The sequence below is a fragment of the Globicephala melas genome, chromosome 14 (genome assembly GCF_963455315.2).
Source record: "Globicephala melas chromosome 14, mGloMel1.2, whole genome shotgun sequence".
NCBI classification, from domain to species: domain Eukaryota; kingdom Metazoa; phylum Chordata; class Mammalia; order Artiodactyla; family Delphinidae; genus Globicephala; species Globicephala melas.
In genome coordinates this window covers 38,467,046-38,484,962 of record NC_083327.1, presented here as the reverse complement: position 1 = coordinate 38,484,962, position 17,917 = coordinate 38,467,046, and the positions used below count along the sequence as shown (strand labels likewise).

At 35.5% G+C, this 17,917-nt stretch overlaps 1 protein-coding gene and 1 pseudogene across 8 annotated transcripts in view; both read right to left on the bottom strand.

Moving 5' to 3' along the window:
* AFG1L (AFG1 like ATPase) overlaps positions 1 to 17,917 on the bottom strand; it is a 226,869-nt gene that overhangs the window by 115,919 nt on the left and 93,033 nt on the right. For all 8 annotated transcript variants that reach the window (XR_009558727.1, XM_060283447.2, XM_060283444.1 and 5 more), the window contains exon 7: positions 1,137 to 1,195. Coding sequence is in view for 7 of the 8 variants with exons in the window: in XM_060283447.2 (XP_060139430.1) it covers positions 1,137 to 1,195 (59 nt within the window). In the remaining variant the exon portion in view is untranslated. The remainder of the gene's footprint in view (positions 1 to 1,136; positions 1,196 to 17,917) is intronic.
* LOC132593404 (ras-related protein Rab-22A pseudogene) lies at positions 7,146 to 10,287 on the bottom strand (annotated as a pseudogene).

Sequence of the window (17,917 nt, the reverse complement as noted above, 5' to 3'; positions counted from 1 at the left end):
TTTTCCTACATCGGAAACCATCTCAGAGAAACTAAAATCTTCTGGGAACCTAAAATTGGTCAAGGAAACAGATGTTTGGATAGCACAGGGAATAAAGTTTGGCACTAACAATAGCTCCAACTAAAGTATATTTCAAAAAGATTGTCTGACTACATCTTCAGAATATGTGAATATAAAATGTTTTTACTCCTCCTTCTTGGTAAGAATTTTTGAGGTTTTAGTTCTTTTTTTAAAAAAAATACAATTCTATCCTTTCTTTAGATATGTTGTTATGGACAGGGAAAAATGTGCCTGAGAATTACAGGAATTATATGTTGGCATATACGCTTCTTTTTGGTAATTATTTTACCAAAAACATTTTGCTTTGTGTTATAGGTATCTATGTACATAGTATATGCCCAACCAGATTATAAATGACTTGCAAGCAAGAAACACAACCTACTTAATGATTATATTATCCATTATGCCTAATGTAGCACTTTGCCCATAGTAGGTTCCCAATAAATATTGGTAGAATGTAGAATTATTGAATAATCGTGTAAAAAAATTACTAAAATTAACAGTGAAAAAGAAGGCTACTTTATTCTTCATCATATTGTAATGAAGCCTATTTCAAACTCTATGCAGTGATGATACACACAAATATTCAAACTATTTATGTACCTCAACTTGACATAATTTCATGATAACTTTATGGCAATCACATTTAAATATATTACAATATTTTTGTAATAATGCTACTCCAAAATAGCAACTTTAATAGCTGGGAAAACATGTTAATGGCCATTAACCTGAAGGAAACAAGGAACATTAAACATTTTTTCAGAAATCAATGTATAAGTTGAAACGGTCCACTATAATTTACAAGCAAACCTCAAATTAAAATTTATAAAATGCAAACTATCAAATGCTGCAGCTGGACAATAATTTAGACTATATTTTGTAATTTTTCCTGTTTACATATTGATGAATACTATATAAAAAAGATTCTTTTCTCCTTTAGAGTCTTTAACTATTACCATCAAATAACAAAATAAATTCTGCTTGAATGCAAGACCATAGCAATCCTATAAATGCCCTTGATTATCAATCAATATGATATTAGTCAGTGAACATAAGTAACTAATTTTCCTTACCTTCAGGACAGCTATGAATGGTACAAAGTTAGCTCTTTGGAGTCCATTTTTATAGAGATCTGAAAGAAAAAATTAGCTTTTCACTTCACCTAAATCATAATGTTAGCTTATATTTTAGCCTGGCAAATAAAGCTTTCTACTGATGAAAAAGATAAAGAAGCAAAAGAGAAGAAAAATAACCAAAATTGATCTCTATTCTGGTACTATACAAAATTTATTACATTCTTAATAACAGAAAAAAATTAACAATCACAGAAAGAATATCAAAAGGCATTCAATCAAATTAGCTTTAAAGTATAATAAAGGGCTTCGCTGGTGGCGCAGTGGTTGAGAGTCCGCCTGCCGATACAGGGGACACGGGTTCATGCCCTGGTCCGGGAAGATCCCACATGCCACGGAGCGGCTGGGCCTGTGAGCCATGGCCGCTGAGCCTGTGCGTCCGGAGCCTGTGCTCCGCAACGGGAGAGGCCACAACAGTGAGAGGACCGCGTACCACAAAAAATAAAAAACAATAAAAAAAACAAACTATAATAAAAAGCAAGAAAAGAATTTGGAAGATATCACGAATGATCCTAAATCAAAAATTCAACATAAAAAGAAGATCTATTTAAAAGTACTTAATATTTGAACATACAGATTCTACTGGGAAACAAATTATAGTTTCCTTTTCTCATCTATAATAAAAGTTCTCAGTACAGAATACTGTGTAACACAGTTTGCCATTCAAGAAAACACATCAACAGGCAGAACTGTGCATGCCTTTATATCAAGTTGATATAAAGTAAATAACATTAAGGCCACTTTCAAAGAAACTACCTAAAAATTAAAACTCCATTCTTAATAGACTGTAAAGTTAATGTAATTATATATCATAAACAGGTAGTTTTTGTTGCCTTATAATAGTGTTTTTTATATATATGTATATGTGCCATGGTGTATGTATATTCATACGCATATACACACACATAAACACACATATTGTTAAGAATAAATAAATGGAAAGGGGAAACAAATTTTAAGCTTTGCATACTTTTTGTTAATAATGGAGACTTGGAATATTCTTTTCAGGAGGTTGAATTTTTATTGCATATAAAACATTCCTTTTAAGGAATTCCCTGGCAGTTCAGCAGTTTAGGACTCTACGCTCTCACTGCCAAAGGCCCAGGTTCAATCCCTGGTCAGGGAACTAAGATCTCACAAGCCATGCGGCACAGCCTAAATAAATAAAATATTCCTTTAAAAAGTCAACTCTATAAAGTAATGAGATTTAAAAAATAAAAAAGTATAAAAATGAGAACAGTAAAAAGTTTTCCAAATTATAAAAATCACAAGTTAGTTTGTGTCTCAATTTTTCTTTTTAAGTATTGCATTAAGGGATCCTTTCTATATTTCCCTGTTTAAAGAAAATTTGATAACTAAGATTTCAACTGCCATATTTACTTATGGAAATAAAATATGGTCATTAGGAAACATTTATTCTCTTTAGAAAAATATTCATCATAACATTATAGTGAAGAAAGTATTTGCATAAGCTCTTTGGTTAATTAAGGACTACAGGCTTTAAATTCAGTTACACTTAAAATTTTTATTTAGTGATATTATAAAAGGTAAGATAATGCAGGCTTTAAATTCAGTTACATTTGAAATTTTTATTTAGTGATATTATAAAAGGTGGGATAATGCTAGCCAGATATTATAAAAGGTAAGATAATGCTAACCAGGATCTCTTCAAAATGAGATCTTTTTTTCCTATAATCAATACCTCGAATGAATAAAATGGGTAAAATGCAGGAAATGGGTTTAAAGTTAGGTATTTTCATAGTCTTCCCAAATTACAAAGTTGCTGGGGAAGGTGCATAAAAACATTGCTATACGATAAGAGTTGATAGCCATGATTGCCAGTAAGTGGTAAAAATCAAAAATGAAATAATTTTTTAAATACACTTGATGTTTATAGCAGCTTTATCATAATAGCTAAAATTGTAGCTTTATCTGTAACAGCCAAAAACTAGAAGTAATCCAAATGTCCATCATTAGATGAATGGATAAACTGTGGCATATCTGTACAATGAAATACTACTCAGCAATAAAAAAGGTAAACTATTCATACACACAAAAAAATAGATGAATCCCAAAATAATTATATGGGGTAAAAGAGGCAAAACCCTCCTACCCCTCAAAAGAAAAGAGTACCATACTGTGTGATTCCATATATATAAAACTGTAGGAAAAGCCAACTAATCTATAATAATCTGAAGAAATCAGTTGCCTGGGAAAGGGAGGGATTGGGACAGGGATGGCAGGGAGAGATGAAAAAGGGGAGGGGGAAATTTGGGGTGTGATGGAAATGTTAATTATATTGTCAGGGTGGAGATTTCACAGATGTATATGTATGTCAGTATTTTAAAAATTGTATCCTTTAAATATGGGCTATTTATTATATGTCAATTATGCCTCAATAAGCTCTTTGAAAATTTATTAGAGAAACATACACAACACTAGTGAATGTCAAAAAACGAAATGTTACAGAATTAAAACTAAAATATTACAGTAATGAAAGTTTATGTTAAGGTAACATTTTGGTCTTACTCGCGGAATATCTTTTTTTATGGACATATAAGGCAGGCCCTGACATGTAGTTTAACAGGCATGAACCGTTCAGTAGGTTAATGACAATGAGAAATGTAAAGGCCCACTTGTAATATTCTTGATTAAAAGATTTCCACTCAGCAAAATTAAAGTAGAATAACAATGCCTTTAAGTCTTTGAGATTTAATTTTTAAAGGGTTAACTTTAAAAAAAAATCAGCCTTTACAAGGATATATAATTCAAACTTTATGCTCTGGGAAGTATTTTCTGAACAAAATTCTAAACAGAATTCATTTGGTTGGAAAACCTTTAGGTTTTTACAGGACACTTAAGTGAAAAAGGACTGTACTCATTAAATTGAAGAGTTTTTTGCAATTCAAATATTATGCAAATTGTCAATACAATAGATCCATCTCCTGAAACGTTATTTAGCTACCAAAATTTTTAATATTAGTTGTTTAATATTATTTTTCTTAGACATGAAGATTTTATACTACATTAATATCAACATTTGTCATTATTTACTAAATATTATTTTATAATTCAACAGAAGTTCTTGCCTATTATTTTTTAATGATCTCTAAACAGAGCTAAAAGAGCACTTGGCCATATAAGACAGAGTACTGGAATTATGGGACATTCTTTTTTTTATAAATTTATTTTATATTTTATTCATTTATTTTTGGCTGTGTTGGGTCTTCGTTGCCATGGTGGGCTTTCTCTAGTTGCGGTGAGCGGGGGCTACTCTTTGTTGCAGTGCACAGGCTTCTCATTGCAGTGGCTTCTCTTGTTGCGTGCAGAGCACAGGCTCTAGGCGCGCAGGCTTCAGTAGTTGTGGAGCGCGGGCTTCAGCAGTTGTGGCTCGCAGGCTCTAGAGCGCAGGCTCAGTAGTTGTGGTGCACGGGCTTAGTTGCTCCGTGGCATGTGGAATCTTCCCGGACCAGGGATCGGACCCATGTCCCCTGCATTGGCAGGCAGATTCTTAACCACTGCGCCACCAGGGAAGTCCCAGGATGTTCATTTTTTGAGAATGGTATAAGGACCTCTACATTCTCCACAATGAATAACTGTAATAAGACTTACAGATGAAGTGCATGCAAAGAGGATTTATAAAGTAATTACAAGGATTTACATAAATACTTTGGAGATGCACATGGATATGCAGATCTTTTCCTTAAAAACCCAGTGTCAAAATGACCAGGATGTCCACTTAGTTATATAAGTACATATGGATTTAGAGTAAGAAACTTTTAAGATAGGTAATTAAAAGGAGTTTTCCTATAAATTAACACAAAATAATTATATGGCTCTATGGAACCAATCTGATTTACCTTTCCAGGAGATTCTTATTTTAGTACAGATTAAAAGAAAATGGTGCCTTTAGGCCACGTAAGCAGGAAGAGCTACTTAGCTTCTTTTTAAAAATCTAACTGGAGTTCAAACAGTATTTTACTAGATGTATAGATAATACAGCTAATTAAATGTTCCCATTTGATGGTATATTACAATTTTATATTCAATTCAACATACATTCATGAATTCCTATTATTTGTCTGCACTGAAATGAGTGCTGAAGACAAAAGATAAATAAAAGGAGGAACTAGCATTTAGAGAACACCTACTAGGAGCCAGGCAATTTGCTAGACACTGTACACAAATTACAATAACGCTGCATAGTAAATATTTCTACCTCTATTTTACAGATAAAGAAACTGATACTCAAAGTTTTAAAAATAATTTGCTGAATTCCCAGCCAGTAATTGGTATATCTAGAATTTTTGAGGAAGGTTTTTTTTTTTTTTTTTTTTTTTGCGGTATGCGGGCCTCTCACTGTTGTGGTCTCTCCCGTTGCGGAGCACAGGCTCTGGACGCACAGGCTCAGCGGCCATGGCTCACGTGCCTAGCCGCTCCGCGGCATGTGGGATATTCCCGGACCGGGGCATGAACCCGTGTCCCTTGCATCGGCAGGCGGACTCTCAACCACTGCACCACCAGGGAAGCCCGAGGAAGGTCTTTAATGAAGCTAAAACTCATAGGCTTTTTCAGAACCATGTTGTGACCAGCTAGACTTGTCACAGCTGACAGACACAACCAGATCATAACCATGATACAAGGTAAAAAAGGATACAAGGTATAAACATAATATACAGAACATGAACTACTCATTTTACCTGGGTTCAAAGGCAGCTTTGCAGGTAACAATGGGACTAGAGCACCTTGGAAAAGTAAGTGGGGTGCCACCAAGCAGAGAAGAAGGAAGCGTATCCTAGGCAGAAGAGTCAGCACAAGCTCATGACTTTACCTCTACCTTCTTTTCTAATACTATACAAACTATTGCCCAAATCCCACATTTTCTAACAAGCCTTCCTTGAATCCACTATCGTGGACAGACTTTTAGAGTGGCCTTCCATAATCCCAGACCTGGTCATCATAGCTTTATATGAACACTGGACGCCAGAAAAAAGGGACAGTTATCCCTAAGAATAGAAAACAAATGCACTTAGTGTCTGGGGAGGTTTATAGCACTCTGCACAAGGAGGGGGAACCCAAACAGAGCCTGGAAGTCTCCCCAGCTGAGGAGATAGGTGAGAGTCCAGGGAGGAGAAACTATAGAGTATATATTCTTTTGTATGTCTTCTTTAACTCAGCCTAATGTTTCTGAAATTCATCCATGTTATTATGTGCTCATTCCTATTCATTGCCAAGTACCAATACTGTGTTTAGTGACACACAAATTTAAAAATCTGAAGGAAAAATTAGGGTGACCTACACATTTATTGTTGTTGATGTTAATTTTCCACGTGCATCCTTGGCTAATGTTTTCAATGAAAACTGCTTTAGAGGTAGCAGGAAGATGAAATCCTCTCCATCAATCCCATGAATAGTCCTATAAATTGAATCCATTTTTGACTCAAATAATAATTGTCAGCCTCCATTTTAGATATCCTATGCCATTTTAAATGGTGCAATCCTTTATAGCAGTGATAATGGGGATCCAGGGAAATTACAGGCTCCACAGACTCTCTTTTTTTTAAGAATCATGAAAGAGAAACTTAATAAAATGTTACATAAAACCTTCACTGCAAAAATACTACCTTATGTATTTATTTTCAGTAAAGTCAAACACCAATGAAGTAGTTTTTCACACCAGAGTTTCTTTTTGTAACAGAATTCAATGAACAGAAATATCATGACTGGAGTCTTCAATGAGAAAACAGACCTTGGGTATTTTGGGGAATCCCCTGTGCACAAAGAAGACTCAAAACCAGCCAGGCAAAAAGTAGTGGCAGAGATTCGAAGTCCCCTGTTAACTTTCAAAACCAACTATTTCATTATCAAGTGTGAGAGGCTGAGGTTCAGCCAACAACAGCTTTTTTTCACTTTGACTCGAAAGGTTGTCTTTGGAGTCAGAAGCCCTTACTACCAAATGGGGGGTGGGAGGGGCGGTGGGTTGGTGTGAGTGAATGGAATTCTTTGAGAAACTTCTTTAGAGTCCTTTAAGTTCACTGTGGTTTTTGCACTGATCTCTACAAAAATTGTATGGCTGAGTCAGTGCAATCCTTAGCATCTCTCTCCATGACTCACCTTTTGCAATAATATCGCACTTATTTCCTGCCACATCAACTACAAAATTAGATGGGACTTGCTGTCAGAGATCTTTTAATTCATTCCTTAATGTTGAAAATACCTCTCCTTTTTGGCATCATAAATCATTATAAATGAACATCGGTGGTAAAGCAGAAAATCATTCTTGTGTAGCTGTATCCCAGGTTAGGAATTTATGCCACTCGTTTTGGTGCTAGACAAAAGATGCCCTGTTGTTGAACTGATCTTAGGCTCAAAACTGTTTTCCACAAACCACCACACAATACTTGATTTACCCACAACTGTAATCCCTAGTGGACAAACTCCAGCACCAAGGCCCGGGAGTCAGGGGCGCAGGACCCCTGCTGCCATGAACTGAGGACAGAGAGGCAGAGCCCAGCACAAGCATCCTCTGGTGGGGCCAAAGGGACTGGCAGGGCCTGCCTCAGTCAATTTAATCTGACGTTAATAAGCCCACACACGTCAGGCTTTGTATTATTACTGTTTGTAGAATATACCTCTTTGCATCCATTTACTTTCAATCTATATTTATATTTAAAGTATATCTCTTGATATTTTTTAATCCATCCTGATAACCTCTACCTTTTACTGGAATGTTTAGTTCATTTAACATTTAGGTCTATGATTTTTTTTAAATATTTATTTATTTATTTATTTAGGCTGCACCAGGACTTACTTAGCTGTGGCATGCAGGAGCTTCATTGCCGCGTGCGGGATCTTTAGTTGCAGCATGCAGACTCTTAGTTGTGGCATGCATGCAGGATCTAGTTCCCTGACCAGGGGATTGAACCCAGGCCTCCTGCACTGGGAGCATGGAGCCTTACCCACGGGACCACCAGGGAAGTCCCTAGGTCTATGATTTTATTATTTGTTTTCTTTTTGTTTCCTCTACATTTTCTTCCTCTGTTCACCTTTTCTTGCCTTTTTTCAATTATTTGAATATATTTTAAAATTCCTTTTTGTCAACTGGTTTTTATTTTATTTCTGTTGTTCTAGGGGTTACAATATATACAGGCATACCTCATTTTACTGTGCTTTACTTTATTGATCTTTGCTGATACTGCATTTTTCCAAATTGAAGGTTTGTGGTAACCATGTGTCATGCAAGTCTATCAGCACCATTTTTTCAACATAATTTGCTCACTTCATGTCTCTGTGTCATATTTTGGTAATTCTCGCAATATTTCAAACTTTTCCATTATTATTATATTTATTTTGGTGATCTACAACCAGTGATCTCTGATGTTATTGAAAGCAGCTCTTTTGCCCCTTTCCTCTTTGTCCATTTCTGTTCCCCTCTAACCTTAAAAGAACCTAATTATAGGAATGAGATCATTAAGCAATTGAAACTAACTCCTGACTTATGCTCTCTTGAATATACACCATACCTTGTCTAACCTGATTATTTTCCTAGATAGAAAGTAAGAATGAAGAATTAAGCAGTTAAAAAATTACTAGCTCTCTACACCCAACAGCCTCCTTAGCAATCCTGCAGGCAGATCACACAGGCAAAATAACATCTGAAGAGTCAGCCAGTCTGCACTCAACGGAGAATGATGCAGAACCAAACCTCCTGCCTTGATGATTCACTGAGATTCTTCGCCTCCATTTTTCCCTTTAAAAACTGTCATGGTTGAGGAGAATCTTTGGAGTTGGTCTCTGGACACAAGACCACCTTCTTCGCAGATTGCCAGCTTTTCTGATTAAAGCACCTTTCTTTTCTACTGACGCTTGCCTCTCAAATTAGTGGCTTATGAATGGCAAGCAGCCAAACCTGGGTTTGGTTACATTACTATTGCAAAAAGATTACAACTCATTGAAGACTCAGATGATGGTTTGCATTTTTAGCAATAAAGTATTTTTTACTTAAGGTGTGTAAGTTGATTTTTTAGACATAATGCTATTGCACACTTTATAGACTACAGTATAGTGTAAACATAATGTTTAAATGCAACTAGGAAACCAAAAAATTTGTGTCACTCACTTTATTGCAATATTCACTGTATTGCAGTAGTCTGGATGTCTCCACAGTATCTTAAAGGTATGCCTGTACCCTTAACTTTTCACACTCTACTTAGAATTAATATCATACCATTTCACACAAAAAAATGTAGAAACCTTCCATCCATATAAGCCCTTCTAAACACCTCCCTTTATGCTATAGGTGTCATATGGATCACATCTACATACATTATGAACCCCACAAGACAATGTTATAATTTCTCATAAAATGATCATTTCTATTTTTAAGAAATTAAGAAGAAAAACTAGTTACTGATATTTACTCTAATATTTACCATTTCTGATGTTCTTCATTTCTTCTTGGGGATCCAAGTGTCTTAATATTTCCTTTCTACCTGGAGAACTTCTTTTAGAATATCCTGTAGTGCATATCTTATGCTGATGAATTTGTTTAGTTTTCTTTCATATCAGAATGTCTTTATTTTGTCTTTATTCTTGAAGGAAATTTCTATTTGATGTAAAATTCTAGGTTGACAATTTCTTCCCCAGCATTTTAAAGATGTTGTTCCACTGTCTCTGACCTCCATAGTTTCTAATGGAAGTCATCAAAAGCTAATCATTGTTCCCCTGTATTTAATGTCATTTTTCTCTGGCTGCCTTCTAGATTTCTTCTTTATCTTAGGTTTTTAGCAGTTTGACTACAATGTGCCTAAGCAGTGTTTTCTTGTATTTATTCTGCTTGCATTTAACTGAGCTTCTTGAATCTGTAAATTTATATCTTCACCCCAGATTGGGAAATTTTCAGTCATTATTTCTTCAGAAGATTTTCTGCCCATTATCTCTCCTTGCCTTCTGGGATTCCAATTAGAAATATGTTAGAAAGCTTGTTATAGCTCTACAAATTCTGAAGTCTCTGTTTCTTTACTTCTATCATTTTCTATTCTTCACCTTGGATAATTTCAAGTTCTCTGGCTCTTTGCTCTGTTATCTCCATTCTGCTATTAAGTTCTTTAGGTTAATTTTTTATTTAAGATACTGTCTTTTTTAGTTCTAGAATTTAAATTTGGTACATTTTTTATGGTTTCTATTTCTCTGCTGATATTCCTTATCCTTTCATTCATTATGATCATATTTTCTTTACCTCATTTCCCCCAAAGTTATAGTTATAATTCTTGTTTTAAAGCCCTTGTCTGCTAATTCCAACAGCTGGGTCATATTGGGGTTGCTATCTGTTGATGGTTTTTTTCTCTTGAGAATAGGTCAATATTTCCTCATTCATCACTTTGAGATGGTATCCTGGACCTTATGGATTTTGTTTCTGAAGAGTGTTGATATTTTTGTTTTAGCAGGAAATTACCTTGGTTGGACTCAAACTATAAACTTGAATCTCAGTTCAGTACCCTATCATTAGGAAGCTTGTGGTTTGCTCTGCAAATGTATGGTTCAGAGGCCAGTCAGAGATTTGGGCAGAATTTATACACAGAACTTGAGAACTTGGGGCTATACCAATCTAGTTCTCAGTGGGATTCGTTTTTCATTTTCCAGCAGTAATGCTTGCCCTAAACTCTGCCATCTGATTCTTCTGGCCAGAAAGACTGTGGGTTTTCTATCAGAATTTTAGTCATCCAATGCAGCAATAACTTTACCTGTCCTAAAGCTGATAGCTATTTTTTAAAAAGAAAGAAAAATTAAGAAAACAGGAAATTCTCTCCATTTTGGACCCTCTTCCAAGTTTTGTCTCCCCTCTATAATCTTTCTGACTTTTTTTCACTCTCTAGGACCTTCAGATAGTTGTGCTACATATTTTGTTCAGAATGTATTATTGTTGTCTGCAAGGTCAACTGACTAGGAGCCTACTCAGCCACATCAGAAGAAGTTTTAGTTTTTAATAGAGGACTGTAACCCGTTTGTATTTCCTGTCATTGACAAGGAATGCCTGATTTTGTTTCATGTTTTTATTTATTTATTTTTTGCTGTTTCTTCTGCTTTCTAGCTTTTGCTCTAAGAAATATTTTTACTTTGATCCCTCGTCTTTTCTAGTAATTTGAAAAGTAGAAGGTGTATCTTAAATTCTAAAATACTTGACTGTATATTACCCTAGTTATCAGTGCCACAAATAATGACACTGTCACTCAGGATCTGTAAACCCTCTCTCCAAGGGGAACAAAATTTACAAATATATAAGCAAGCAGTAACTACAAATATTCACTTATACTCAATTCATTGTTATGATCAATTTTCTTATTTCAACCACTTCTTTTTAATAAGTTCACATTTTAAGACCTCTTTCCTCCAGAGGACTTATTTAATTTTTTAAAAATCATTTCATTCTTGGGCTTCCCTGATGGTGCAGTGGCTAAGAATCCACCTGACAATGCAGAGTACACGGGTTTGAGCCCTGGTCCGGAAAGATCCCACGTGGTGTGGAGCAACTAAGCCCATGCGCCACAACTACTGAGCCTGAACTTTAGAGACCGCAAGCCACAACTACTGAGCCCACGTGCCACAACTACTGAAGCCCGCGCGCCTAGAGCCCGTGCTCCACAACAAGAGAAGCCACACAATGAGAAGCCTGTGCACCGCAATGAAGAGTAGCCCCTGCTCGTCACAACTAGAGAAATCCCGCAAGGAGCAACGAAAACCCAGTGCAGCCAAAAATAAAATAACTTTTTAAAAAAATCATTTCATTCTTTATTCTCTTTCTACACATTGGCAGAGCTTCTTAAGTTGCTTCCCTTATCACTGATTTCATTTTCTATAGTTTTAATTCTACACTTCAGTGCTTCAAATGCTGATTTTAACTGATTTAATTAATTTAAACCCCTTTATTTCATGTAGCTTTTTTTAATTACATCTGATTTCTCAGTAAAAAGGTTTTCAACTAATCTGTTTGTCTTCTCTCAGCTTAGATCTTCTATATCACAGAGTCTATGTTTTCCTGATTTTTAAAGAACACAAAACAGAAATCTTCTAATGCTTACTTACTTCTTTCCTACTTATCGTTCCCATATTAGGGTATTTTCTATTCACATAACCTTGAAAAAGGAGTGGTATGACTAATCTTGGAGAACCCCTCTAATCAAGATATGTGGTGATTCCCTTCCCTATCCACCTAGTTCTTATACTGTCTGTAATGTAGTTCAATGTTAAAAAGTGATAATTGACATCCTTGCCTTGTTCATTCTTGCAGTAGATATACCACAGTGTCCCCAATAAGCATACTTCTGACTTCTGAACTGATATACATATATTTGGTTTCATATTAAGAAACTTTCCATCTATTTACATGTTATGGAGTGATTCTATCAAGATGTTGGATTTTGCCAAATGCTCTTTCAAGCTTTTATGGCGAACATCAATAGATTTTTTTTCTTCCTAAAAATATTAATATGATAAATTACATTAGTGTGTGTGTGTGTGCATGCACCAATTTTCTAGTGATATCCAGTCTTTTATTTACTATAGATACATTGGCTTGAGTTAGAATCACACAGTGTCATTGCCTAATAATCTAAGGCAGACTTATTCTTGGACATTCTAATGCTATCTATAGCATTTTCATTATAATAAATAGCAAATTAAAAACTAGAAAGTCCACAATGCACTCTTCAGTCAATAGGGGACTTTTTTCCCTTAGCACTTTGTGTTTTACTGTCAAAGAAGCGTAGTCATTTCAAGTTACATATTCTTTTTCCCCATAAAAATATATTCTTATTTTTGTCCTTAAGTTTAATTATTAATTTCAATTTAATTAACTTAATCTACCAGTCTATTATTAATCTGTTTTTAGGGTCTCCATGCACTTAAATCGATAATATTGCTTTTCCCTACTAGAATATCATGAAATTAACAATTTTTTTCAGAACCTAAAAAGTGACTGGCATATATATGATATTTTAATTGTGGATTTTTGCTTCTGGCTCTTCTAATGACCTGACAATATAATCTTTGAAAAGTAAAAATATGTCTATTTGTACATGAGCCATATAAAAGTATTTACCTAAATGACAAAAATGCTAAATAAATCATTTACTTGAGATTTTATAAAAATACAAAATTGAATATAAACTATCTCTAGATATAGTTTATCTAAAAATTTCCCAGCAATTTCCTACTCCTCTTTGCTTCAAGTTTAAGAGCCTTAATCAGATTACCCTAGAAAATATAAAATAGCACTACAAGTGTTGTGTTACAAATGTTTAAAATATACTAAACATATTTTGAGCTTGCCAGAAAGTAGGAAAGTCCCTACAGATCAGTAAACAAACAGGAAGCTAAAAGCTAAAGTTGTCATCATGAACTGACACTGGTTTGAGATTTTAACAACTACATGGTGTACAGGATGAGGCCTTGGACCCAAGGAAGGCACGACTTAGAAGTGAGGACTAGAAAAAAACAGTGACATAAAGGCAGTCACTGGTACCTTATTCCCTTCACCCCCTCAAGTATTACTTCCCTTTCTTTTCTTCTACCGGACTTTCCCAGACCACTTTCCTCCATAGCTATTTTCTCTGCTAAGTTCCTAAATTCTGGCGTTGCTTTTACTTCGTTATCAATTGTTTTCTATTAAAATTATTAATTATTTATTAAATGTTTCTGATCATTTTCTATTAAAATTAATAACTTATTTGTCTATAAATTGACAAGTTATTAACTGAGAAAAGATGAGTGTTTGATTGTAATCTCCACCAACAATAACCCCTATTCTTGTCCAGGAAATTGATGCATTATAACTAGAAATGGAAGGAATGAGATGAATAATGTGGAAGAAAATTAAACACAGCAGCTAAAGAGTTAACAGAGGGGAAGAAAATACAGTGTTCTTGTCCACTGGGCAACATGATCTGGACTTCTAACCTCCAGATTATTCTGTCTTTATTGAATGAAGGCACCACTAACCACCCACTTGTACAGGCCAGAAATTTAGAAATTGTCCTTTCCCTTTTCCTCAGTATCCAACCTATAACAAGGTGCTATCCATTTTACTTCTTAACTATCTTTCAAATCTATCCTCTCTATATACTATATCAGGTTTTCTCAACCTCAGAACTATTAATATTTTGGGCTAGATAGTTCTTTGTTGTGAGAAGTATCCCTATACGCTATAGGATGTTTTGGCAGAATTCTTGGCTTCTACCTACTAGATGCCAGTAGCAGCACCAAACCCCCCATCCTGTCTAGTGACAACCAAAGATGTCTCGAACATTGCCAAATATCCTTGGTTTGCAAAACAGCCCCCCAGTTGAGAATCACTGCCTTATATCAAGTTATTATCATTTCTTGACCAGTACACTGCAATAGCTTCCTAGTGTGTCTCCCTGAATCCACCATATCACTGCATCCCATCCTGTAACTCATTCTCCATATGATAACCAGAGTGATATTCCAAATCCAATCTTATCAGTCCCTGCTTAAAGCACTACATTGGCTCCCCATTTCTCTTAGAATAAAATCCAAAATCTTTACTACTGCTTTATAAGGTCCTAGCTCTCACTTCTCCAGATTCATCTTGTACCTCACTGTATCCTACTTCCCCTACTTCACTGCACTGTAGCCACACTGGCTACCTTTCAGTTCCTCAAATGGGTCATTCTCTCTCCAACCATTGGGCTTTGCCTCAACCCTCTGCCAGGAAGGTTCTTCTCCCACCTCTCATAACACTCTTAGAATAAGTAGATGCTATTTTTAAAATAATAATAACTATCTGGGGGCTGTGGATTAAAAGCTGTAACCTAAAGAAAAAGTTGAATGCATTCTGATGGCTGGAAAAGAGGACACACTGTATCTGGGACAGAGTAGACAAAGATTAGTGATGACCAACAAGGAGAAAAGATAGAGGACAATGTGTCAAAAGAGTCACAAAACCTACTTTCTAGACCCTGTTCTATCACTCACTAACCATGTGATTTGTTTTTAATTTATATACAGGAAAATTAACTTTTTTGTTGTCCAGTTCTATGCGTTTAAACATGTAACCACCAGTACAATCGGGACACAAAACAGTTCCAAAACCCCCAAAATTCTCTGGTGCTGGCCCTTCGTAGTCAAACACCTCCCCACACCAGCCCTTGGCAACAACTGACCCATTCTTTGTCCTATACTTTTTCCTTTTCCTGAGATTCATACTTAATCTGAGTCTTGTTTCTTCAGTCATGAAATTATATACACACACACACACATACACACACACACACACACACACACACACCACGAGGAGATGGTATATATACATACCATCTTCTTTATATTAAAATATTAAGCTACTTATGATGATTGTCTGCCATGGCTAAAAAACCTGGTGTATGTTAAGCATTCTGTCCAGGTTCATATTTAGAAAAGGCTTTCTTTGAATTTGTGGCTAATGCCCAATTTTTGGAATTCTGCATCTTAGACTTTCAGTCTTCTCCAGAAGGATGGCTCCATCTCGGATTTCTCTGTGCTACCTTGGTGGGCCTGTAACTTTGCTTAGTCCTACAAAGCTATGAGCTCCAGAATGTTCCTAACCTCTCCTGTGGTTGTCCTTCCTCAGTGGACCACACTGCAGTAGCTTGAGCAGCTGACTGCAATTTTCTTTTCAGCAGTATTTGCTGGGGGGGGGGGGGGGGGGAGGGGAGGGGCGTTCCAAGCTTGTTCTAGCACTTTGCTCTTTATGAACATAGCTTATCATTGAATGTCTAAAGGTAATACTGAAGATACTGTTAAGTCAACAGTCAACTGAAGGAGAGTCAAGCCTCACATCCCCGTCGATGATCTAATATGAAAAACTCACTGCCTTGTCTCATAGAGTTGTTACACTAATAAATCACAAGAATGCTATATATAACATTATAAGGATTTTAATAAATGCATCTGACAAAATCATTCATAATTCTCTTAACAGTGTAACAGATTAGGTATAAGTGTAATTGTTTGAATAACTAGGTCTTAAGGTATTGATTAACTAATTAATGTCTCCCTAAAATAAGGCCTCTAATGGTATACTACAGGAGTCTAAACTTGGTCCTACCCTATTTACATATTTTAGTTAATGAATGGCTAAAGACACAGAAGCACGATTACTAAGTTTATAAATGTCATAGCTAGTAGGGGTAGTTAAAAAAAATTTATTAGAATCATACTTCAAAAAATATCAACATAAATCAATAATATGAAACAATGTAGACAAACTAATATGCTGAAATGTAATAGGAAGGAAAAAGAGATCAACTACAAAAATATAGAAAGAGAGAGACCTAGTTTGACAACAGCTCACATAGTAATATCTGGGCATATTAGTAGATTACAAATTCATTATAAGTCATTAATGTGACATGACTTAATTTAAAAAGTTAAAAACACACTATTACATTGCTCTTTTCAGGTTCAGTTATAAACTCCATGTTACCAATTCCAGCAGTCAGTTCTCAACCTCATTTTTCACCTCCTAGCAGCATTTAACAAAGGTGATCATCCATCGTTTTTGTACCACTTTCCTTTTCCTTGCTTGACATTCTCTTGGCTCTCCTCCTACTCACTGGTTGCTCTTACCAGCTTCCTTTAGGACTGATGACTCCCAAATTTATACCTCCAGTCCAAACATTTCCATTGAAATCCAAACTCTTAAATGCATCATCAGCCTCATAATCGTAGAAACCCTACTTCCCTACCCAAATTAGCTTTTCCTATAGTCTTCCCCATCTCAGTAAACAGCAATTTTATCCTTCCAATTGCTCAGGCCAAAATCTTTGAGTCCTTCTTGATCTTTTTTATTTCCATACCCTATATTCATTCCATCAGTAAATCCTTTTGACTCTGTCTACAAAATCTGACCACTCCTACCACCTGCACTGCTCCATCATGTCCCCTTGGGATTGTTACAGTCATCTCCTAAATGGTCTCCCTACTTCCAACCTTGAAACCTCATCCCCACAATCTATTCTCAGTACTGCAGCCAGAGAGATCCTTTGAGAACACACATTTATTCAACATTCATTCTAAGACTATTTACTGAGATCCATCCATGTGCAAGGCACTGTTTTAGGTACTTAAAATATGTATACCTGTGAACAGAAGAGAGAAAAGTTGCTGCCCTCCTGAAGCTTTTGCATCTTGGCAGAGGACAGATAATAAACTATATATATAGTAAATAAGTAAACTACATGGTGGCTCCATAAGTGCTATGTGAAAAAAATAGAGCAGGTAAAAAGAAGTGGTGCCAGGAAAAAAGAGCATGGGTTGTAGATTTAAATGGGAGATGAGTCTAGGCTTCATTGGCAAAGTAACCTTTGAGCAAAGACCCGAAAGAGGTAAGAACTTAGCCATGCAGGTATCTGGCAGAATAGCATTCCAGTCAGATGTTAATATTAAGAATGCATAAAATATTATTTTTGGTTCTTTCAACCTTTAACTGACCACATGATGGGCTGAAAGACACAAAATTTAAACTTGTTTTTATCTATATATTATTGTATTTTAATTTTTAATAATGTCCTAATAAGCCAGAAGTGCTTTTTCAGAAATGATAAATGAAGTATCAGAAACCACTTATGCAGGAAAGCTTTAAGTCTTTTTCCAAGATTCAATTAGGAACTTTTTCTTTCATTTCATGGAGTTTCTTTTATGGCCCATAAAATGCAGTTAGAGAG